Consider the following 26,391-nt stretch of genomic DNA (forward strand, 5'->3'; position numbering starts at 1 on the left):
GTTCGTCGGTACAAGGGCCACTAGCCGGCTGGCAAGTGACCGGGCCAACGCGTTGAGCCAAATGGAGCAGAAGGGCCCCACGCAGCACTCGTCGAGTGTGGAGGACTGAACTTCGGAGCAAGAGTGGCTCAGGGTGGGGGCTTCTCAAACCCCGGTGTACAGCTTCGAGGGTCACTCGTGGGCTGCACGGTCAGCGTCTCGTGGTCAATTCAAGATGGCGTGCCCCACGCTTCCGGTCGCCTCCACGGGTCTCAGCTCTGCAGGGACTGTGGATCGGGCTGTTGGAAGGCAGGCAAGCTTGATCTCGTCGATCTCTGTCGCTCGAGTTCCGGCGGGAACTGCGACAAAGCAGACGTCGATGGCTGGATGGTGCCTGTTTGCACATGGTGGTCACTCCTTGACCACAAGGGAGATTCTTCGGGCTTCTACGTCGAGTAGGATGTCGAAGGGTCCAGAATTTCGTTTCTTATGTTTCTTCAGGATAATCTGAAGTGCATTGGCACTGCTCCCAGTCTTATACTAATTTTGGGGGCTGGATTACCTGCTAGGTCCCCTCCTATGGGTGGGACCCAGGAAGTGGGTGGATACACCCCCTTCCTTTGATCCAGGCCGCCCTGGCACGAGGGCTGGAGTGCCCCAGAACCGGTTTAGCCGGATTATGCAAGGGGCAGCCTTGTGCGCCCCAGGCAGTGTCTGGTTTCTTTCAGACCTCCCTGCTACAATCCACTATCTCCTGTCTGGAGGGTGGTAACACCCCCCTGCGACAGGAAACCCTTTGTCCAGGCCCCATTTGGCTGAGTTTCGGTCAGCTTCAGGGGGTCAGACTCTTGTCTGTGGCAGAGGCATCCATTTTGTGGATCTAAGGTCCTTTTAGAAATTAACCGCATTTAAGTAAAGTAACATGTCTTACCCCTCTAGAGGGGTGGAATGCTATCCCCGTCGCCAGAACTGGCGAGGGGATAGTATTCCAAATCGTATGACACCTTACACGACATGTTTTGATAAAGCCAAACCAAAGTTGCTATATAACCGCGAGGATTATAAGGCACTTAAGAGTATATGGTATGGCATTATCCTGAAACAGCTTAGGGAGTTGTTCCCGACGGCTGCAGACAGGCTCAGCTCATGCTAGAGCTCCATCTCACATAAAACCAAGCACTCTGCTTCCAGGATTGATGAGGCCTTCCATAGGAGTGGCTCACAGGTTTATATGTGTCCAGATATAGGTTTAGATATAGGTATACTATATCTAAGCAAGGGGTGATTACACCACCTTACCCCAGCTGAGTGATCAGCCAGTTGTGTCAATTTAAGAACCAGCCAGGGGTGGCAAAAGATATGCTGCAGCCCCTGGTAGGCCTTGGTGGCCCCTATGCCCTGGGCACCTATAGTGCATTATACAGGGGCTGACAAGGAGTCCATTTTCAATTGTGGTATGTACCTAGGGTACATGGAATCCATTTTACAGAGAGAGCAGATGGCCTGGGGCCCTGATTAGCAGGGAACCTGGTCAACTAAGTCAAAAACCAGCTAAACACAAGGCAAAAAATCTGGGGTAACCATAGTCAGGTAGCCACCTTCCTACAGCTACCCGTTTTTCTTGGAATATGTGCACACCAAGTGACGGAGGAGACCCAAGGCGCGCAGGCGCCCGACCTCCTGGAGCCCTCGCTGAGATCAGGGAGGCGAATGGCACCTCATCGGGACTTCCAGGGAAGCCCGGCCATCTGGTCGCCCCATAGGAAAGCATTGCGGGCGACCAGATGGCCTAGGGGAGAGGGGCGACCAGATGGCCGGAACCAAAAGGACTCCAGTCTGCCTGCCCCGAGCCGGCAGACTGGCTCAGCTTCCCAGGGGGCTCGGGGACCCCGGCTGGGCCACAGGCACCGGGAAGACCACAAGATCTCTCGGGGCCTGGACACCCGACAGAGGACTGCCCAGGACCCATGGAGCCCGTCCTGGGCACTTTGCAACGCCGTTGGCCTGGAGGAGTGCCCTGGAACCATGGAGCCGTTCTGGGCCCTTTGCCACGCCGTGGGTTGGAGGAGGGAGCCCCCCGGAGGGAGGGGAGGTGTTGTCCGGGAATAGCCCATCCCGTCCACGGCAACGAACCACCAGCCCGGGAGGGGTGTTCCGGCATAACCATGCCCCTAGGAATACGGAGAAAGGATTCTTCTCTTTCTGGGAACCTGTGGGCACTGTGAGACTCGGGGGACCCTAGGCCTGGATGTGCCAGACATCCTGGATCCCTGGCTGGGATTGGCGAGTGGGACGAGCACTCATCCGGACAGCCAGGCCAGCCCAGCCCCAATGCTGTCCCTGCTCGACTTGCTCTAGATGGCGCTCCAACATAAGGAATATTCCAACACATTCCCTGCCCGACTTTCGCTAGATGGCGCTCCAACATAAGGAATGTTCAAACACCTTCCCTGCCCGACTTGCGCTAGATGGCGCTCCAACATAAGGAATATTCCAAAACTGTCCCTGCCCGACTTGCGCTAGATGGCGCTCCAACATAAGGAATGTTCCAACACCGTCCCTGCCCGACTTGCGCTAGATGGCGCTTCAAAATAAGGAATGTTCCAACACCGTCCCTGCCCGACTTGCGCTAGATGGCGCTCCAACATAAGGAATATTCCAAAACTGTCCCGGGCACTTGCGCTAGATGGCGCTCCAACATAAGGAATGTTCCAACACCGTCCCTGCCCGACTTGCGCTAGATGGCGCTCCAACATAAGGAATATTCCAAAACTGTCCCTGCCCGACTTGCGCTAGATGGCGCTCCAACATAAGGAATGTTCCAACACCGTCCCTGCCCGACTTGCGCTAGATGGCGCTCCAACATAAGGAATGTTCCAACTCCGTCTCTGCCCGACTTGCGCTAGATGGCGCTCCAACATAAGGAATGTTCCAAAACTGTCCCGGGCACTTGCGCTAGATGGCACTCCAACATAAGGAATGTTCCAACACCGTCCCTGCCCGACTTGCGCTAGATGGCGCTCCAACATAAGGAATATTCAAAAACTGTCCCTAGCACTTGCGCTAGATGGCGCTCCAACATAAGGAATGTTCCAACATCGTCCCTGCCCGACTTGCGCTAGATGGCGCTCCAACATAAGGAATGTTCCAACACCGTCTCTGCCCGACTTGCGCTAGATGGCGCTCCAACATAAGGAATGTTCCAAAACTGTCCCGGGCACTTGCGCTAGATGGCGCTCCAACATAAGGAATGTTCCAACACCGTCCCTGCCCGACTTGCGCTAGATGGCGCTCCAACATAAGGAATATTCCAAAACTGTCCCGGGCACTTGCGCTAGATGGTGCTCCAACATAAGGAATGTTCCAACATCGTCCCTGCCCGACTTGCGCTAGATGGCGCTCCAACATAAGGAATGTTCCAACACCGTCTCTGCCCGACTTGCGCTAGATGGCGCTCCAACATAAGGAATGTTCCAAAACCTTCCCTGCCCGACTTGCGCTAGATGGCGCTCCAACCTAAGGAAAGAATAGTTTGGGAATTTTCAAATTGCGATTCGGTATTTACAGAATCGCAAAACGATTGCTTGCTACATCCGGCCCCAAGTGAGGAAGGGAGATGCTCCCACCTTTGCCAACCCCACCCCTCAGGTGGGGGAGGCGCGGTGAAGCACAACTCTGAGTCCCCGTCATCTTGCAGATGGGGGACCCAGCCAACCAAAGTGAGGCATATGCCCCCTCCCACTGGAGGGTGGCATATTAAGGGGTGTACCCACCCCAGGGAAGGGACCCATTGGTCCCAACATTTTACTTACCTGTAATACCCCTAAATCTAGCATTTAGGGGCACCCCTGAAATGTGCCTGGTCAGACAAACAATGGCCAAGAAGAAAAGAAGAAGAAGGACCGAAGAGCCGAGCCAAAGCTAAGAAGAGGAGGTTGCCCACTGACTTGGCCCCTGTCCTACCGGCCTGTCCCCACCTCGAACCTGCAGAAGCAAAACTCTGGTGTGTCCTGCAGCCAGCAACCTCAAGAACCCAGAGGACCTGCCCTGCCTTCCAAAGAAAAGACTTTGGGGCATATTATCAAGGGGGTTTATCTCAGCTTTTTTGGCTTTAAAAGCCAAGAAAGCGGTGATAAAATTATCTCCCTATTACCTAGCTGCCTCTAACACCAGTTAGCGACAGCTAGTAGGAGATAGCGACCATCTTGGGCCCCACTTTGCATGTCAGTGATATTTATCACTAATGACATGCAAAGTGGGCGTTCCAAGATGTTAACGACTGGAAACAGTCGCTAACATCGCTATCTCCTATTACCAACTTTTGGAGATATTCGCGCTAAGCGCGAATATCTCCAAAAACTAACACCTGCCCTGAGCAGTTCTTAGCCATGTTATCCAATGGAAGGTGGATAACATGGCTAAGAGCATTAGCTCGGTAATGCATGAATATCGCGGACTTTTCAGCGATATTCATGCATTGCGGCCGTTTTTTATCGCATTTGCGATAAACCTTGATAATAGCAAGGTTTATCTGCGATAATTTCTGACGATGCTTAGCGTTAAAAAATTCGTTGCTAATCATCGTTAGCGATAAATATCGCTTAACGTTGGTAATATGCCCCTTTGTCTCCAGTGAACAATGGATTTGTTCACCAACAGACTCCAGCTCTGGCAAAATCTGCGAGTCTTCACTACTCTGCACCCGTCGCCTACGACTCAAGTTTGAGTGGCCCAATGCCACGAGGAGGTCTCCCCAGTGATTCTGACCCAGGGTCTGGTGATCTCTGACCTGCCTCGAATGTCCCAGCGTAGCCTGCAGCCTCTTCCTGGAGACGCCCCCGACCTCTACAGGAGCGGTAAGAGAAACCCGACGCCTAAAGACACCCCTGCACCCGAAGCCCCACGGCCTTGGGTGGCCCAACCAACGGTGCCCCAGCATCTCCAGGCATCCCAACTTACCTCTCCAACCGATGGTCACCTCCAGAAGATCTTCGACCCCAAGCCTGCAGTCTTTGTTGAAACTGGAGAATGCCCATTGAAACCAATTGGGCACCTGAAGCCAAAACAGCACTCTGCACCCAGCAGCACCTGCGACGCTGCAGGTGCACTTTTTATTCTAAACAGGATACCCCTGTGCCCTGAACCTAACACAAGGAGCTTTGCTCCCACAACCCTGTGGCCTGCTCGTAAGCAGCCACCAACAGGAGGCCCCCTATCCCCCATTTGATACCATTGGACCTCAGCACTCTGCACCCGGCCGCCCTAGTGCTACTGATGGTGTAACAATAGTACATCTTTGACCCTGGGGGAATCCTTGGTCTGACCCCAGAAGCTCAACCCTAGAAACCGATTACTTACCTGGTAACCGTTAACGTCCTTTCTCTCCATAGGAACCTATTGACTGGGTTTCTATGACTAAGATTCTAAGTGCGGAGTTGATCTGTATGGAAACCTAATAAAAGTACAATTGTGCTAAACTGTTTTAACTTACCTTTTCTCTAGGAAATGCCCCAGTGTGATGTCTAGGCATGTCACACTGAGTAGAAAAAGTTATCTAGAAAATAATCAAAAAGTAACTAAAAAGTAATCTGTACAGTAAATTCAATACCTTGACTTACCTGTATTTCAAACAACTGCATTTGAACATGAATTCACTTGTAAAAACTGCATAATATTTTGCAATGCATTTATTTCACTTACCTGTGCCAGGATCGGCTTGGTTCTAGAAATAAAATAAGTTAATACTAATTTTGATACAAACAAAATTCGTCTGAGTTCAGTCTTTGAGTGTGTGACATAATTTGCTGATTGAGTGTGTACAATAAATGTTTAACACTACCCTTTGAGACAGCCTTACTTCCCGCCCACACTACCACAAATCCATACTAATATTATAAAGAGAGAGCCCAAACCTTTGAGGCGGGTAATCTCAGTAACCACAGCACCAATCACAACAACCAATACAGCGTTGGAAAGGGCAGTTGCAGCAGAAGGACATAGGCTATGCAGACGGCCACCATATACATTTAAAAGGTAAAAGAACCGTGCCAGCAAAGTAGTCCCTTGTGGGCGTGTCTGCGTTCTGCTGTGGGCGTGTGCTGGGGGCGTGACAAACGCTGGGGGCGTGTGGTATGTTCCGCCCTTCATGCCATGTGAGTTGTAATTGCGCCGCATCAAGGGGCACGCTGGGGACGTGACACGCTGGGGCCGTGACAAACGCTGTGGGCGTGTGTCGCACTGTGGGCGTGTGTCCACCCTTCATGCCATGTGAAGCACCAATTACGCGATTGCACCGCATCAAGAGGCACGCTGGGTGGCGTGACAAACGCTGGGGGCGTGACAAACGCTGGGGGCGTGTGCTACGTTCCACACTTCATGCCATCTGGGTCGTACATTAATCAGATAGTCTGCTGTGGCCGTGTGCAGGGGGCGTCACAAAGGCGTTCACCTCGAAGTGTGGTAAGTAACCATTTGCAAGACTCCCTTGGGGGACTGCCCGTTGTCTCACACATACTGGGGGTGCCGAATGCAGTGTGTGCCTTGGCCTGGGTGCGTCTGAAAGGGCCAAACACAGTGTGTGGCTTGGCCTGGGTGCGTCTAAAAAGCACTCGGGCCGAAGAGCGTCGTTGTGGGTCATAAAAAAATAAGAACAGCGGGAAACAATCATTCAAGACTCACACAATTCTAATTGTTAGACAGTCGCCGCTGGCCCTTAAGCGGGGGCACACGCGAATGAGCGTGTCTGCGGGGACAATTACTGCAGCCTCTCATGCGCGCTGTTTCTGAACTATCACATTAAACCAAATTACACGCGCCTGCTAACATAAGCCAGGGCTGTAGCCGGGCTCAGGTGGCAGATCACTACACTAATTACATGCGCCTGCTAACAGGAACCAGGGCTGCAGCTGGGCCTCAAGCGGGGGGACACGCGCCTGCTAACATCAACCAGGGCTGCAGCTGGGCCTCAAGCGGGGGAACACGCGATTTACCCTTATCTGAATACACACATTACACACATTCTATTTTATACCCGGACAACGTCGGGACGGGCTGCTAGTAGAGAATAAGGTGCTATCTATTTTTACCTCTGCCTACCTTTGGGTTTCCACTGGACTCTGTTCCCACTATACCTCATTTTGATATAGTATATACAGAGCCAGCTTCCTACAGAGGATAGCTCTCTTGCAATACCAGTCCAAATGGAACGGGTGCTTCACACTCTGCTCACTGGGATTCTCTAGCCAGGGTCCCCACTGGGCCTCGCTACCTCCAGGCTTTCGCCTCCCCTTCACAGGATCCACAGCTCTTGCCAAGCAGACAGACTGCTGGTGCTTCAGGCACAGTGCAAGTGCTAATGGTTCCTGGGTGATAGCCCCTCACCCAAATGGGAGATTGGCAGACATTGTTCCTCAGTCCTAGTTCTAGCCTCAAAGAAGTTTTGGTAATCTTCTCTTTCTAAAACTCATGTGTGATTTAGTGTCTGATCCATGAAAATAAGTTAAGGATACTCTCTTCTCTGCACTGCCCTTTGTCAAAGGGACAGTCTTCCACAGCAGGCGTGGCTCTTATTCTGAGTGCCCCACAACTCAGGCCAAGGGAGTAGCTGGCAATCCCACATGGCTGTCAGCCTTGACTGAAATATGCTCATTAAGGTTCAAAGGACTAACACTTTCTCTCTATCAGATTCAGTGGCAGTGCCAGTCTTATCAGTCCCGCCATCACCCTGACAATCAGCGTCCAGGCCGCATTGACCAGTAACTCTTCATGGAAGTAATGAGCCCTTTCATGAGGAGAGTGGTTGCTCTGCTCATCTCCTTTCTGTGTGTGTGGGTGTTAGGCCTCACCTCCCCAACCTCTCCAGGTCCGGCGCTTCCAAAATAGAACCCACAGGCCTCCTTATTGTGCACAAAACACAAAACACAAAATGCTGCCACAATGGTGCGCAGGTCATTTAACTCTAGGTAAAGGCAATAGTCATCTACCTTCACAAGGGTAGTGTACGGTGCACCCCTCCCATTCTAAGAAGACCGCATTACACTGAGACAGGCCTAGAACATGGTGCACACACATGATCTGTGTTCGCCCATGACCAAAAGCCAGTACAAAGATCCAGATATGGATGCAGATGTGGCACTCTGGGTAGAGGTGCATGTCCGGCAACATGCCGGGCACTTATCTGTCCCAACAAACACATTCATCCAACACGCTTACACACTTATGCACATGAACGTATGTTGACAAACTTGCAAGTATGCATGCTTATGCACAGACACCTGCCGATGCATCATCATGCAAATGAAAATGTGCACTGGGTTAGTAGAATTCAGAGGCCATAATAGTTTTTTTTAATAATTATGGAATTACTGCACTTTCGACATAATGAACTTTCTGCTTCATAATTTTGCTTCTAGCTCCAATGGATCTAAAGTTCCTAAAAAATGAAATTTCATACGTTGTGTCACTCAGTGGCATACCCTTTGGAAAACATCTGAATAAGTCAGATAAATGTGTTCGTCGCTTAACCTGCACACGTAGTCACCTTTCAATTGTGGATTGTTGCAATCAGGTGTTTAACTGATGCTAATGAGGTGAAATGTGTGTCTAAACGACATTAATATGTGTTAAAATGCAATAATAGCAAATGAATACTGCCAACAATTTGCCATGTAATTTTGCATAATTTATCTCTTCGTGTCGTATTATTTAGTCAACCCTCCAGCATAATTTGGTCTTCTACTGCCGCATAATTCCATTGTCCATTTATTATTGTTGTATTTATTTATAAAGCGCACACGTCATCCCCAGAGGGACATCCCGGTGCTAGAACCAAGCAAAGAAGCTCTGCAGATAGAGTGCATGACAGCAAACGTCTTGAGAAATTAGACACTGGGTGTATGTCACGAACCACAGAGGTAATGAACAGGCCACGCGCTGGAAACATGAAAGACGAGAGCGCTGTTGATTTACTGCGACAATAAATCCGCCGAGCGATTCAGGGCAAACCTTCTATTATCCTCTTGACCCTCGTCAACACTTTGTCTCAGAAATTTCCATGGGCTCAGTTTAACCTGCAGCAAGCATGAATAATGCAGAGGCAATCACTGAGCGTTCATATCTGTCTTTTTCTCGTTTGTTTCTTTCCTGCAGCTTGTCCTGTTTCTGCCACTGTTTACACTATCTCAGATATCTCCTGGAGACGCTGTTTGTTCACAAGTTCTCTGCGGGGCACACTCCTCTGAAAAATATGATAAAGGTGAGATTCGGAATTCATCACGCCATTCGAGATGGAAAAAAACAGCTTGCGCCAAATGGCCCCTTCGGGAAGAAATGCTATCATGAACTTGAGTGTTTTTTTCCCCCACACACGCGGCCCTAATGTTAAATGGAAAAATGAGAGAGCCCGGTTGCATCTCAGATGCCATCGGGCAGGTACTGTTATGGCATTTCACACCGTTGTCTGGGCATCTGTTCTTTTCAGTTGTCACTCTGACAGTTCCCTCGTTTACTGTGCTGTCTTGCGTGAACACTTCTGTTTTTGTATCAAGAGCCTCAGAGAGATAAGAAAACTGAAATATGACTTTTTGGTCTTTATAAAGGCTGTCCTCTTTTCCGTTCAGGGCGCCCTATATGCACTGTGTCACTGTTCTGCCTTTTTTAGCGGATTTTTTTTTCAAATGTATGTTTATTTTCCTCTGGCATAGGATAAGGGGAAGCAGGTTATGCTACATTAAGATTACACATCTCACACCATCTCAATTAATCATTGAAACAAGCCTGACGGAATGAAGTGGACCACGCCGGAGCTTAATTTGCATAAAAAACAAACCCTACATAATACACTTTGGGGCATATTATCAAGCAGGGAGTTAAAAATTATCGCCGTTTTAACTGCCGCTAAAGCAGCGATAATGGGCTTGACAATATGCCCATGAGAATTCCCATAGAATCCCATGTTCTGGTGTGAACATGGGCTTCTATTGGAATTCTCCAGGGCATATTATCAAGCCCATTATCGCTGCTTTAGCTGAAGTTTTCTGCCGCTAAAACGGCGATAATTTAACGCCCTGCTTGATAATATGCCCCTTCCTTTCTTTATCTCACTCCTTCGGGATCTTTTTTCATCCCTGTTTCAACCACTTGTCATGGTTATCCTGTCTTTCTCTTCATCCTGTTTTCTCTCTTTTCGGCTATTTTCTTTCTTTCTCTGGGTCAAAGCCCGAATAATTAAAATAAGGTGCAGAGATGTGAGTGTCGGTGCCCACCACTCACAGTCATCTGCATAAATTTAGCACTAGCTAGGATTGAGCACCACAAACTACCAGCAATAAGTAACCTCCACCTTCAGCATGTACTCAAATAGCATGGGATGACTAGAAACAGAGTAGCTATGTTTGTAGCCTTTCAATTAAACTGCTTAAATCTGAGGTACAACCAGGAGAACATCTCTGAGACACTGGCATGGTTCTAGCTGCAAGGAATCGAATTAACAAGAATATTGGTGCCAAGAAACACCAACTTCATTTCACTGTCTTTGAGGAATACCTTATGTAAGGCTCCCTCGACCCATCAAGTTGGCTTAAAGTTTAAAAGTAAACTTTGATCACTAATAGGATAATGCAGTAGACGTTAGTGGTTTTTCTCAAAATTAGTAGCAGAAACTTGCTACTCAGAGATGCCTGCCCCACGACAACCCTACTATATTTGAAGGCCCTCATTGTGAGTGGCCAAGTAATACTGAATGAGACGCAAATGGGAATTGGGGCCTAGTTCTATATTCTAAATTGCGTAAAAGTACCTCACATCTACGTTTTTTATCTCCATGTACATTTTGCTAGGTAATGCCTGGTTAAATTTGCACATGAAAAAAAAGGCCAGAAAGAGGGTGAATCTATGGTAAATGGGTGCACAGACTCATATACTCTAGGTTATTCCTCATTCCAAGATTGTGCAATAATATAGACACGGGGAGATACTAATATGAATGTTATATGTAGTTCCCCTGGCGGTATTACCTCATTGGTAGTCCAGGACATTGGTAATGTCATGCCGATTTGAAAGGAGTGCATCCCAAGATCCCATGATTCACAGCCCAATGAGCTCAATGTCTTTCTTAAAACCCCCAGTACCTGTGGGGGCATAAAACGTGTCCTGTTTTCATGATGAAACACTTCCTCACTTTGTCCGCCTTGATGGCTCAAAGACACCCACCAAGCACAAGGGCAAACTGACACATCTGGGTACACTCGGAAGGACACACACATTCCCCTCCCTGATAGGTCTGTCTTAGACTTTTAGATCCAGGCCTGAGCCACCTCGTCAAGCAATCTGACATTGTGCCAGCAAATCCCCTTGTGTGCTGAACATGCCACAAACCCTGCGATCCAGAATTCCCCAAAAAAGAACCACACCATAATGACCGAAAAATGGAGCATCTTTGTGGTAAATGATGATGCAGGGTAGCTAGTAGTTTAGGTGAATCAGGATAAGGTTTGTTCTCAAGTTAGGAGTCTCGGGTTACAGGTAAAGATAGTAGTAAGGAAGCCCCACCAGGAGCAGCATCCTTGCTGCTCAGTCCAACTGACATTCACTTAACCATGCATGGAGAGAATGTGACCTAACGGGTAGAACAGTCAACCTCCTAACTGAGGAAACAGGTTTGATCCATGGGAGGGACACTCAACATCCTGTGATTCTGGGCAAATCACTTAAGCTCCCAGTGCCTAACAAAATGAATGTTTCCGTCTGTAATGCAACTGGTGTTCATGTAAAAGTGCACTGATACCTTTGGGGCAAGTTCGCACTATAAACAACTCAGAAAAATATATATATATATGAAAAAAACAGACACATATCAGCATTCTAATTGCATTCCAGTGATTCTGGCTGAGCAGCAGGGGACATAACACTAAGGGGAGAGAGAATGAATGGCATAGAAATGAAGATAAACTAATTGACCAGGCATTGCAGCGCCAGCCTGACGAGGAGCGCCCAGTGATGAAGCGTGACACCCTAAAAGGTGTGTGAGGGCATTAAGATCTGACCTTTTGGTCTCCCCCTGACAGTATTACTAGCCTCGTGGTTTCACCACTTAGTGAACTTGGCCTATGAGGAACTACTCTTACCTTGATGATCAATTAGTTTACTTCTGGGAGGAGCATAGGCGTTGGAACTTTGTGAATATCAAGCTCTTCATCCCCCTCTGAAATAATAGAAATGAAGAAACCACACACCTCGCTTCTTTATGGGAAAAATAGAAAATATAAATCCAAATAAGACAGTAATGCACAACATACATAGAGTACTGAGAAGACGCCGGATAAATATTCTCCACTGTGAAAAAAACCGAAGGGAGATTATAGCATTCTCGCCCATGGGAGCTGCACCCCTGTTTTTAAATTCCTCGTGGCTGGTATGAAAGTCACAGCCAACTAAAGGCACATCACGGCCAGTGGCTTGTGCGGTGGCATTTAATGGTTTTGCCCTGAGGAAATTGCCTGATAAAAACCAAGGCAATGAAACATGTCGGCTGTAAGTAGGATGTGAATCGATGGGTAGTATTCGCATCCTTCTTCTTTTATATTTAAGTGTATACTGTTGCAACAAAGATTAGAACACGAATAAAAGGTTTTTTGGTTCTATTTGCACAGTAACTTATATGTTGTATGTCATATGTCCAATGTTGTAAGTTTTGTCACATATAAGTTGTGTCCATTGCACCATTCACTGTCTCCCCACCCTGGGTTTAGGCACGTTTTCGTTAAGGCTTGATGGCACCAATGATGAGAACAGGGCCATCCTGGTGAGTACCAGCCAGGGGTCCCATTGGTGGTGCGCCCGTGAGGTGCCATCTTGCCTTCCCCACATTTTTTATGTGTGTTAAATGTGTGTGGGTCATGTGCTGTTTCAATGTAGATGGATCAGAGAGGGGCTATATTTTATAAAGGCGTTAGACTGAGACAATTTTGATAAATCTTTAAAGGTTAGAGTTTTCCTGGAAACACTTGCAGTGTACCCAGTTTTTGTCTACAGATCAAGAATTGAGAATCGCCGTTGAAACTACGACATTGGATGTGTAATGATGTATTGAGTGGAGGGCGTCGTAGTTTTGTTCTTCCCTCTATACTCCTTGGTGTTTCCATACATAGAAATGAGAACAAAGTAAGGGAGTACAAATTCCATTACGCAATACATAGAAATGAAAGGACCAGAGAAGGAAATAAAGAAATGATACACATATACATCACTTAGGAGAAACACCCACACACTCCCCATTCTGCAGACAATAACATATGGAGGAGCAACAAAGTGACACCTCATATTAGAGCGCAAAACATATGCCCCCTGTGGGTGCAACAGATATGCCTCATTCAGATGGGTGGAATACGTGTGCCCCAACAGGTGCCATTCTCCTGCCCAATAATAAAGTGCAAAACATAGGCCCCTGCGGGTGCACCACATAGACACCAAAGATAAGAGTTTGAGCACAAAGAAAATGTCCCATCACCAGCTAAAGTAAGTAGTTGTAAAGTAAGTATTTGTTTGGGTAGCAACTATCAAGCCTCAAGACAAAGCAACATTTGGATGTAAGAAATATGCCTCATAATATGTAAATGGAAGAACGGTTTGGGGTGAAACGCAAATCAATACTTAACTTAAGCCAGTGGTTTCCCGGTGCTCAGCACCGGCATTTGATCATCAACACTGGTATTTTTTTTCAGCACCAGGCAAGGACACATTAATTTATGGAAGGCACAGGGAGATGAAGTGATTTACCCAGAATCAAAGGAAGTTGAGCCAATGCCGAGGCCCTGAAGTGAGCAGCTCTGGCCATTCTGGCACAAACTATCCCCACATTCATTGTAAGTAGTTGGTTCTGTTTTAGGCGTCGCCAACAGGAGAAATGGGCTGGTGTAAGCTGCCTCCTGATGAGAGCCCCCGCACATATTATTTTTAACAAATTAACCAACCATGCAAATGCCAAACACCTGCAAAAGTAAGTAACATCTGGATGCCATTACTATTCCCCAAGACACGTATATTTAGAATGGTTTGGGTGCCACGCAGGTGCCCCATCACTAGTAACCATAACTAATGTCTGGGTGAACCCAGTATAAGGAAAAGCAAGAATGGTTTGGGCGCAATTCAAATCCCCATCACAAGCCATATAAATGTAAGTACGGTTTGAGTTGCAGAATCCCTGCCCCATCGCCAGGAACTGTAAGAATTGATTTGGATGCAATAAACATGCCAAAGCTCAAGTAAAAGTAAGTAATATATGGGCACAAAACATACTCCTCACCACAAGTAACAATAAGTAAGATTGGCATAAAGAGCAACACCAATGCAGCCAACAGGTGTTTACTCCATAGTCTGTAAAGAGTTGACAAGTAAGCATGGCAGAGACAAAGGTGTACATACTAGGAAAACCAATGAAGCATTGCATCAGACACATACTGATACTAAAAATCTAAGTATGCAGTAAATGCCAAGTATAACAGAATAGTCAACAGCAGAAAAATTAAGCATGGCAGAAAGTGAAGAATAACACTTAAAAATATGCTAACATGGCATTAAAACAATGACACTTAAAGACCCCAGACTCCTCACCTAAAGATGCTCATGAAATTACATTTGTAAATATGCATTTAAATAGAATCCTTGGATGTTCCCTGGGGGCCGTCGGCACAATTCCAAAACCCCTCAAGTCACCTCTCAAAAAAAAAGGTTGAGACAGCATTTCCAAGTTGCAGGAAGTAAACACACGCCTCCCTCAGGCAATCGCAAGTAAGAATTCACCAGTTTCCATCCACCGGCCAAGTGCACAGCGCAACGCTGCCTTTTACCAGGTTCTCATCAAAACGCAAGTTGATCCCTGCATTTGGCTAAGCGAGATAGCAGCCTCTCCGCTGTGAAGGCTTGCAAAGCATTCCTCGCACAATGCTTATTCCTCCTCACATTGCATACTGTTTCCTGTTTTCCATTAATGGTAGCAGCGTACATTACAGCCTTTGAAAGGCTGCGTCAATGAGATGCCTGCATACGTCACATGCACCTGACCACCAGCCACGCAGCTGATTGTTGGAAGCCTCCCAGCCTATTCAAACACCACCATAGATACTGCCAGGGTTGGATTGGGATTGAAAATCGGCCCGGGCAAGCAAAAAAAAAAAAAAATCTGCCCCCATTTGCATAATCACTCCTCAAATCACTGCTTTGGCGTAATCTTATAATAAAAAACTTTAGAAGGGGGGTAAAAAAAAAATCCACCCGTTAGTTTACAGTGGTGAACAAGTTAGGCCACTTCTACTCCGGCCCCCTGCCACCACTCAGTATGTGAACACATTAATGGGCCGGCCAGCGAGACAAAAGGAGTGACACCTCTTGCTAAACGGAGGTAATGAGCGGCCATCCGCCTCTAGAAAGGCCACTCAGACAACCACTGGGCCGCTGGCTGCATTCGAACAATAGAGACAGCGCCCAAATGCCCCCCAAGACTGCTAAAAAAAGAGGCCCACAGCAGCACTCGGACACCGGCCCCTTGGGCATTGTCCGAATGCCCGCGTTACCAATCCGACGCTAGATACTGCAGACACTGCGTTAAGTGAATACGGGCTCAGAGCCTCACTAGTTCTGCAGCTGACAGCGCGTCATGAGTATCATACAAATACCAGTAGCCTGGATCAACAGTCTCGGGCTCTTGAATACAGAGCATGGCAGCATAGCAGGTGATTTGAAATGCTGCATAACAAATATTGAGGCGAATAATTAATCGCTTTACCACACATGGTGCCTTCAATTGTAATAGACAGTGGTGCCTTCAATTGTAACAGACATTTTTAAGATGCTAGCACTTTACTTCTTGCAGTACTTTCAAATTTAAAAACCAGCTCTAAAACGCCAAAAGTACACAATGCACAAGCAGTACGATTCCTTTCTTAGTGAAATCCATGGAAGTCAATGTCACGCTGCCCCATTTATCCCGGCATACCCACTAAAGTGCTGCAACCACCTGTTTCAAAATCTTAAGTGTAATGGGACGCTGCAACCTCTCCCCAGTACCCCTCTCCCTGAACCACCCTTCCAAGATGCGCGTCCCCAACTCCCCCGTTGATTGCTCGTATCCCCACAGCAGCTTCCTGAAAAAGTCCACACCTGCCAACTTACTGGCTATTGTCACAGCCAACAAGCCCTTTTTAATCGGAGAGGATTTGGCCTAATGGCTAGGACGGTCAACCTCAAATCTGGGGAACTGGGCTTGAGTCTCAGCAAAGACGTGCACCATCCTGTGATTCTGGGCAAATCACTTACTCTCCTGTGCCTTACACAAATGAATGTGTCCTCATGTAATGCAACTGTTTGTCGTGTAAAGCGCTCTGATACCCAATACCTTCAGGTAAAGTTTGCGCTATATAAAACTCCGTAAAAATGAATAAATATATAAAGTTTGCCACATCGTACAGATGCACTGCCCCCGATTGAAGAAACTCGTCACATGCCCATATGCATTATGAGTTTATCCCGATAATGAGGCAAGGATCAGCTGCATCATGCGCTCTTGCCTACCACCCACAAGTGAGCTGGCATTGCTGTCTTTATCTCGTCTGCCTCTGGGGCCAACCTACTGAACCTCGTCCACTGAATGCGAGAATGAGTGTCAGGGATTTCATTGTGTACTCCCTGAATGTGGCACACCCTGTAAGTATCATTAACAAGTAAACACTCCAACACAAAAACTCTCAACAACTGCCACACCTTGGGTTCCCTTGCTGATTGGTGGCTTACAGTATTCACCACCGTCACGTTGTCAACATTGAAAAGGACTGTTTTGTTTGCAAAGTGTCGTCCCCACAAACATACAGTCAACACCAAAGGGAACAATTCAAAGAAAGCAATGCTGTACCTGCCACCCACAGCATCCAAGCCTCCGGCCATTCCTTTGCACACCGCTGCCACTGCCAAAACAAGACAAAGCCATGACCACCCGCAGTATCGGAAAACATCTCCATTGACCAGTACTTCTGTTTCCCAAGTCCTGTGATGGGAATCCCATAGCTTTCATTCAAAAACTGATGTCAAAGTCTCAAATCCTCTTTCACCCCCACTGTGATCCACACCCTGTGATGTCGGAGTGAAGTCCCTGTCAATGCCAAGCCCAACCTCCTACACAAAGTCCTCCCAACCCTGACAGCCCTACATGCAAAGTTCAGGTGGCCCAGCAAAATCTGAATGTCCTTCACCTGCACCTTTGCCCTGGCCAAAGCTGTGCCCAAAAGCTTCAAACAATGCCTCAGTTTTTCCTCAGGTAAATTCATCTCTATCCTGTTAGAATCTAACTCAATGCCCAAAAATGTAAGCACATGGATGGGCCCTACTGTCTTTTCGGGGACCAATGGGGTGTCCAAGTTCTGCATCAAATCCTGAAAAGCGTCAAAGTCTCCTGACATTCTTCAGACCCAGAAGCCCCCATAATGAAAAATCATCCGGGTAATGGGTCATAACTTCTTTCCCGGCAATATGCACAAACAAATTTGAAATATGGTACTGAAAGCTTCAAACAAGTAACAAGAGGCAAGGCGTTGTTTACAAAAAAACAGTTCCCCATACTGAATGCCCAAAAGCTCATGGTCCGCAGGGTGAATGGGAAGCAACAAAAATCTGATTTGACACCACACTTTGCCATCATGGCACGCTTACCCATTTGATTGACCAGCTGAACTGCTGTATCAACAGTGCCATAATACACCTTAATGCACCCGTCAAGAATTAAGGTATTGACAGACTGCCCTCAGGCCACAAGAGTCGATGAATGAGACAAAACTCTCCCAGCTCCCTATTGAGGACCAGCCCAGTTGGTGAAATCCACTAGTTCTCCGGCAACCATTCTGAAAATGGCCCTTCCATTCTCCCAACCACGACCTCCTTCAACAACTTTCTCCCAAATAACTCTTCCTGGCCTCTCACAGATCACACATTTTCTGCCCACTGCCTCATGCTGGGGCCCTCATAACATAGACAAAAACCAGGCTGGAAACCTGGTAACAGTGACTCTTTCTCCCACAACATCAATCCAGTATTCCAAAAGTTCCAAACTAACTGGCGTTCATGCTTTTTCTCATGGGATTCTGACCTCCTCTCTCCCGTCTCTGGTCACTGGAACCAGTCCACTGGCCCCCGTGCCTCCCTGTTGTTCAGGACCCCCCTTCCATCACTAATGGATACCACACAGGGTAAGCATGTGCTTTCTGACACAGTTTGAGCACTAATGTCGAAATGTGCAATACTCCTGTAAATACTGACCCATGTTAAAGGACCAACATGCACCTGCTATTCCTGTCTGTCCAAATCCTGCCGTACCCACCCCAGTCTGGGTTGAACACCCCCGAAAGGGCTTGTAAATGACCGGCCAGCCACTCGCCGCTCTGGCGTCATAGTTTGCAATAACAGATCATTCTCCAGCTGTCCCCACATCCATCTTCTTCCTCCGCAAGGTGAGCCCAGAATTCCTAATCATAACATACCTACACCCAGCCCACTAACGTCAGCTGTGTCTTGTACACCACTTCCAGTTATTTAAATAACGCAACACACCTCTTACGGTCCTTTTCGCAATAAATGCTCGCATAAATAAGAAAGACAGCTGTCAAGTTCTCTAAGTTGTCTGGCACTCTGGGTCTTTGGGACAGCTCATATTCTTCTTCTTTGGACCCCTCCTTCCCCCTGACCTTGCAGTGTAGTAGCTTAAAGAGTTCCACATACTGCCTTTCCCAAAACACTCTTAGGTGGCAGCCATCAAATGTGCACTCAAGGACTTGGTAATCCCCATGTATGGCATCTTCTTTACCTCTTTACTCTCTTTACTCTCCTTTTTCTCTTTGTCCCCTATTCCCCACCTAGATTCGCCTCTGTGGCTAGCAATTTCTTAATTAAACCTTCCGTCCCCACCTCCCTATCCCCTGCTGCATCCCTGCCTGTCCCTTGGTCCTGCACATGCTTACCCATCAGTAACCTGGGGCCACCCCCTCACTGATTAGCACTTTTAGCCCTGCTGCCTGGGCCTCCACTTCTGCCACCCCGTAACTCTGCCCGTGCAACATTTCCTACCTGGCTTCAAGCCGTCCATCCTGATGCCAAGTTCTTTCCCATTTGACTAGACATCATCTATGTTGTTACCTCCTGTAAAACAGCAAAACTGCCCTTTCGATTAGTCACCCTCCCTAAACCATGATTGTCACTGATTATCTGTGGCAGAAGTCACTTGACCACCTCCTGTTTTTCTTACCTCTTATTCTGGTTGCTCAATGGGGCCCTGGTGTATCTACCCTCAACTAGCTGCCTTTCTGAGTTTAGGCTATGGACTCACAACAACCTACATCCATAATTCCATACGACTGGGGAATGGCTGCCTGCTGGGGTATATTAGATGGGAGCAAGAGGAAGAAATTATACATACAAAATGGGGCCAATGGAAGGAGGAGACAGATTATGCTAAGGTAAAGGAAATGGGCATACCAGGGAGAACCATGAAAAAAATGATAAGATGATCAATTGATCCCTGTGCTGTAGCTATGTAAAGAAAATCTCTCCAGTTAGTAAATAGGCACATGCTTACCCAGTGTGCTATACTTGATTCCTGTGATTACCCACCTGCATAGAGGCAATATAGCCATGCTCAGTGTATGCCACTACCTATTTTACAAGTTGTATTCACAGATGGTTCTGAAAATTCTCTGGTCATGAAGGCTGGTATAGAAAATTAGGGATTTTAGCCTGAATAGTACGTTTAAATTTAGGAAAATTAATACTGACATGGGTTGATTTAGTAAGTAACTATTAGTAAGATATCCTGTGAGCAACTTAAAAATAACACTCAAGGAATCTTCATTATGGCAATCCTCTGTAATGTGATTAAGCCTCACAGTGGACCCTAAACTTGTAGGTCAACGGAATGTAATATTGATTTCTAGTCCCTCAAATCTAATCCGAGTCTAGGCTACGACACTGCTACAACCTACATCTGCAGTTCATAGAATGGGTGAACAAATGGATGTTTAGTTGGAGGGATGCTAGTTGGGAACAGAAGGAAGAAATAAGACATATAAAAAGGGGGTAGCTATTAGGAGTAGGGAGAGTATTATTAGAAAAAGTAGTGAAGCATTGACATGATTATCAGATTGTCCATATGCAGTACCTATGTAAGGCACATTTCTACGCTTGTACATAGGTCATTGTCCAGTACTTGATCCTGTGGTTGCCCACCTCTATAGAGTCCTCCAAAGAGCTGTATATGATGTATACCACTATATATTTCACAAGTTGGATTCACAAAGCTGGATTTACAGGTGGCTCCGAGAATTCTCTTGTCCTTTGAATACCTTTATTCAGTTATTTTCTTAAAACCATCTAAGTATACAAATACAAGTACAAACAAGACTTAAGTTTTAAGTCAATTGACCAAGATAAAAAGTAATCAGACATATCTAAAATAGATAAAAAAGGGCGCAGCTAGAATTCTAAAAGCAGTTGTTAACTAATAACATAAAATCAGTATGCATTTGAAAAGCACAACACTAAGGTAATAGTGATAAAAGGTTCTTGTTTACAGCGTACAATTCATTTGTGCCAATAAGTCAATTTTCGGGATCACAAAGGTTACATTGTGATATTAACGATCGACTCCAGCTATGTGCAGAAACTTCTCTTGTTTGAACCAGAACGAGACTAGGAAACGATTGCCCGCGTAAACTATTGGTCCTGTGGTATCAGTATTCAGGATTCTGTAGGCAACCTGATGTTGCCTGGCTCTAATGTTTAAGCAAGTTGGTCATATCCATCTCCTACGGATCTTTTGATATTTTATGCAGAAGAAGAGAATGTACTCTTCTGTCTCAAAAGTTTTGGCACATGCGGGACAGAGTTCTGGAGATAGTCGTGTGGTTTGGTTACTAGGGAGAGGTTACCATACATAAATCTAATGTACATCCTTTTTGCAAGTGGTGGCGTGATTTGATCCAGGAAGGGTTCAAAGGAAGGACATGGGTTAGTATATAAAAATTGTGAAGTTAGTTGCCCATTTGCTGACCTAGTGGCATAACGTTCTTCCACAGTCGCCCAATACATAATCTTCAACTCTGGACAATCTTCTCCATTTGTCTTTGCTGAATGTTCCTATGATTCTGTCAAACCGAGAATTGTAAACCAAATCGCAAAATGCTTAAACCAAGGGAGGTTTTTAGCACCATTAATCTTCAAAACCTCCTTTAGGATGTTGCAATAATCAGAAAGCTGCGGTGTTGTCCACAGGCGCAGCCAATACATTAAAGGTTTCAGCAGTGCTTAATTTGAGCCGGTGCTTTCCAGTGCTCAGCACCCGCTCCTAATCCTCGGCACCAGTGCTTATAGCACCAGTTAAGGACACACTTATTTAGAAGGCACATGATTTTCCCCAGACTCACAGGATGTTGAGCCACAACAAGACTCTAACCGGGTTCTAAAGCTTCGAAATCGGCAGCTCTACCCATTAGGCCAAGTTCTCTCCAGGTTAATAAGTGCTGGGAATCTAGTCAAGAGGCAGTTTGCTTCAGCACATTTTTCCTGTTAGCACTGCCTCCTGAGGAGAGCCCCGGCACTTTTTTTTTACAAATTAATCACTGGGTTTCAGTGACGCCATATCAACAATTATTTTCGTCCTGAGGTAAAAAAAACTGTACATTTAAGGGAGTGGTAATAGGTACTGAGATAAGTGATCTTGCAAAGATATTTTCAGATATTGTCAATTTGTTTGTGTTAATATCCCCCATATCTCTGCTCCATACAAAGCACCACTCTGAGCTTTTGCTCGATATATTTCAAGAGCTGGAGTCAGTGATCAAGTATAAGACTGTCTATAGTGTCTCAGTATTGATTGTGACCTATGGAAGAGAGTTAAATGGCTCTTTTTCAATTGTTGGTCCCAGCCCAGTGTATCGCTCAATCTTATCCCCAATTAGTCAAAGCTTTTCACCCGATCTAAGGGTTCCAGTGCAATCCTAACCTCTCTTGATTTACCTTTGATTTTACCGAGCACCATAAATTTTGTTTTGGCAGCGTTTAGTTCCAAACTCCTGCTCTTGCAGAAGTCCAAGAAGGTATCCACTAAGATTTGCAAGCCCATTGGGATTGTGGAGATAAGTAGGGAATCATCTGCAAAGAGCAGGATTGGGACCTTAGTGCCGTTCATGACAGGAGAGTTGTTCCTGCTTTCCAGTAAGATACTGGCCAAGTCGTTAATAAACAAAGAAAACAGTTTTGGAGCAAGCACGCATCCCTGGCACACCCCAAGCTGTATTGGTATTTTTGTCAGTTAATTTGCCTTATGTTCCCCATCTGACCTTGGCATACTTATCCTCGTAGAGTCTGGCTATCAAAGTCACCAGTTCAATTGGGGTCCCTAAGTCAAGCATTACTTTCCACAAGAGTTCACGTGGCACTAAGTCTAACGCAACTCTTAAGTCTAAAAATGCCACAAAAAGCCTTTGCCTTCTCAAGAGCACATGTTTCCAGGTCAACAGAGTAAATCTGAAAGCCTGGACATGTCCATCCCCAATCACTGTACCCGGTTTGCTTGTGGAGGCGGGCGGATACTGGTTTATGGCAGGGCGGTGTGACAGCGGGGGGGCAGCTACAGTGGCGCAGCGTACCACATGCAGCAATAATTCTCCCATTTGCTTCACACCATCATCAACTCCAACTGTGTGGGTGGAGGTGGCGGCTCTAGCTAGATCAGGGGGAGGTGGTAAGTAGATCATCACCATTACTGGTCATGCTGTACGTCCATCTTTGCTTGACACTGCTCACTTCTACTGCCTTCTACTGCCTGTCTTTCTTGTATTTCCTACACTGGCAGCATTTCCTTCATATTCTGCATTACTGCATTACCTGCCGCTTAACTGTCAGGTGAAGGGTGGAGGTGTTTGTGGGATTGCGGCTTGAGGATTTATCACCCTAACATCACTCTCATTTCACCTACTTACATGGGAAAGTTCAAAATGGACAGGGAACAGGGCAGTACTCGTAACACATCTAGCAGTAATACTATCTTCAACGCTTTCCTGGTACAAACTGTGAATATTGTGAGGGAGATAGACTTAGTAGAGAGGCATCTATCATTGGACATGGAAGCAGGACAGAACTTACCTCTTCTGAGAGGGCCCCCATCATTGTGCGATCATCCTGATAAACCCTGTGAGGGACAAGCCCAAGCCAAAGTGTACTTGATCCTTCACCAAACTCTGAAACCATAAGGGTAGACTCTAAGTCAGATCCGGGCAGGACACTGTCAATGGACATCAACCAGAATCTGTCCACTAGCTCAGGTGAAGTTCTGATCAAGAAAAAAAGGAATATAAAACAAGTGGCTATTGAGCAGGCTATAAAACAAAGAATTTATGTGGAGTCCTGTGCCTGTGATGCTATCCCATCTATTTTGGCTACAGGGGATAGAGCACCGTCCCCACCATGTTGCAGCACAGCGGGGCTGAGGATCTGGAGAGGAAGTTTCCACTAGGGGCAAGGGGTCTGGGTAGGGGTAGGTCACCTCCACAGGAACAAAAGCTGCAGTAACCTAAAAGGGGCTCCCAGTCCAAAATGTCCCTTCCACTTGACTGCTGTCCTTATGTGGCAGACTTTGTTGGTGTACCTCCCTTAGCAGATGACAATGAAGAGAACTAGTCAGAGCTCAAGAACAAAGTCTGCCACTGGCTTGTCCGTATTGCTGACTTTTCTATGAATTAATTTGGTGACATTTTGCGTAGGATTGGATGGATAGGCCACTCATCCAAAACTATAAAAGTGGACTGTGTGGTCATAAATTGTAGGCATCCAAGAATGGCATTCCACTTGGTAACATACATTGGGCTACAAGTTAAGCCATTGGCATTATCCCTTTAGGCTTTTTCTATAGTCCTACTCAGCCCAGTGGTAGAAGGCCACAGCCACAATGAGAGAATATGGGGATGCATTCGCCGCCTTAACCTATAATAGATTCATGCCTTTATCAGGAGTGGATGCCAATGACTGACTTGTGCCAGCCCAAGCGATGGGTCAGACAGTAGGCAACATCAAGGACAAGGATATGGATACAGGAGATAACATTGTTGTTGTCGTACTATTGGGTCCTAATGATGCTAGCTGCCCCCAGCAGTGGGAAGAACGATTGATCCCGCTGTAGCCAAAGGTCCCGATTTACTGGTCTATGATGATACAAATGCCTTGCAGGTCAACACTTTGTCCATCGCTCCAGTGGAATATTACAAACTTTTATCCAGGTTGTCCGGAATGGGCCAATGTTGTGAACCGATTTGAAATCTATGCTTCCAAGGTGACTTGGGCAACTGGGTTTGTCTGCTTTGACCAACCTGCCCTTTCACATGGAAAAGGCCGAACATCAGGGGCCTTGGCGACATGGATTAATACCACTCTTGCATGTTCTTCTAGAATGATTGATCTATATTACCCATATGTTTTGTGTGTGAATCTGAAGTTTTCCAAGGAGGTTTCTTTGTGGCTATATAATGGTTATTGTAGGAATGACAATCACAAGGTCAGCCTAGCAGTTATTGATCTAGTTAGCGGTCATCTGGCATCTCTCCCACCTGATGTACTTAGAATAGTGATGTGGGACTTTAAATGTTGCTTTGAACCAATTGATGCAGGGTCTGGTCCCATTAGCGGAGAAGAGGATGAACTATGGGTGATACCTGCTCTCACCCTACCATCAATTAGGAGGTGGTCAGCTGCTGTTATGCAGTTGAACACTTTTGTCCATGGAAATGGTCTGAGAGCATGCAATGGGAGAACTCTATCAGTCAAGGAGGGGAGGGATACTTTCAATCGGCAGGGAGGGGCTTGAGCTGAATAGATTAACTTCTGTTGAATATTTGGCTATGTTCCATAGTTGTTGACATGGGAGTGGTACAGCGGCAAGATAGTGACCATAACATCCTGAGCATTACTCTCCATTCATTGGGGCTTAATGCCTCCTCTAGTGTCAACAAACTATTTGAGAGGAGGCGTGTCCCTTCAAGTAATCCTCTAAGGCTGAGGTGGAGTGTTATTGCTTCAACCAGGTCCATCCAAAAGCAGACGCATGAGGCTCTTGTCACAGCACTGGAAGCAGTCCTATTGATTGGGGGAATGCCTTGACAGTTGCTACATGGGGTGACCCTGATACAATCCACAATTACATGTTTTGCACATTTAAAGACCTTTATATGGTGGAATATAGGTCCCTCCCTAGGAAGGCTTAAGTGGCACCATAGTATACCAAAACTTGTTGGGCTGTCCGAAAAACACTTTTAGATGCCATTAGGAGCGGCAAGAAGAATTTAATCAAGGAAGCAAGAGCCTTATATAAAGCCTCGCTAGTCAGGGCCAAACGTGAGAATGAGATGGGGATATGGGAAGTCCTGCTGCATGCAGTGAAATTGAAAGACCATTAGCTGTTTTGGCACACTTTGGCCAATAGGACCACAAATTTAGCTGCTCCGCTGAACTCGAACATCTCGGCAGCAGCATGGGATAATCACTTTTTGGGGCTGCATGATGGGGAGGTCATGGACGAGGCAAGGACCTGTTCTGGTAGTAAGGGCCTCACTATTATGGCAGTAGAGTCCCATAGTGTAAAGAATGACCTACATAGGGAGGTCCCCTCTCAACCAACCGTATGGAAATTTCCCCTCATCATCGTAAGGTAGGTACTAAAGCCTAAGAATGAATCACTCCAGGAAAATCACTGAGGTTAGATAAGGTACCTGATCACCTGATTAAGGCAAATAAGGCAATTTGGGGCCCATATTTTGCTAAATTGTTTAATTGTATTCTGGAAGGCTTACGCACTCCCCCCACCTGGGTAGGGGCTGTGATGGGCACCAATTTACTAGGCCTGGGCAGTGGACTCCACTACGTTCGTGGAGTTTGTCGAGTTTTCCAAGAGCAAGCAGATTCATGGAGCTTTTTTTTCATTGCTCGCCAGCATTAAATTGGCGAGCATAAGCGAGGAAAATCCAGAGCTAGGCCACCTCCCAGCGAGATTTCTCAATGCTCGCATTGAGAAACGATCCGTTCACGTTGAGGAATCTGCCGCTCGAGTTGAACATTTACTCGAGCAGCAGAAAGAAGCAGAATCCTCTTGCATGGTGCCGTACACACTGATTTTCCAGCACGGGGCAAACACCCAGCACCAAAACTCAGCATGAACGGTGTGATGTAACTCACTACACAGCTTGCAAAATTCTGCATAGCATGGTGGAGAGTTTTGGTCACTGAAATGGGTTGCACGAGCAGAACTCAATGAACTCCACCTACAATTTACAAGAAAGCCTCACAGTCCCTGCCATCCAATTATGGGCAGTCAGCCTTATTGATAGTTCTCAAAAG

General features: G+C 46.6%; 1 protein-coding gene across 3 annotated transcripts in view; it reads left to right on the top strand.

Moving 5' to 3' along the window:
- TECRL (trans-2,3-enoyl-CoA reductase like) overlaps nucleotides 1-26,391 on the top strand; it is a 769,360-nt gene that overhangs the window by 482,547 nt on the left and 260,422 nt on the right. For 2 of the 3 annotated variants that reach the window (XM_078677589.1, XM_078677588.1), the window contains exon 6: nucleotides 9,127-9,232. The exons of the other annotated variant lie outside the window; for it this stretch is intronic. In XM_078677589.1, the coding sequence (XP_078533715.1) occupies nucleotides 9,127-9,232 (106 nt within the window). The remainder of the gene's footprint in view (nucleotides 1-9,126; nucleotides 9,233-26,391) is intronic. 3 annotated transcript variants of the gene reach the window in all.

This window comes from Lissotriton helveticus, chromosome 2_1 (assembly GCF_964261635.1).
Source record: "Lissotriton helveticus chromosome 2_1, aLisHel1.1, whole genome shotgun sequence".
NCBI classification, from domain to species: Eukaryota; Metazoa; Chordata; class Amphibia; order Caudata; family Salamandridae; genus Lissotriton; species Lissotriton helveticus.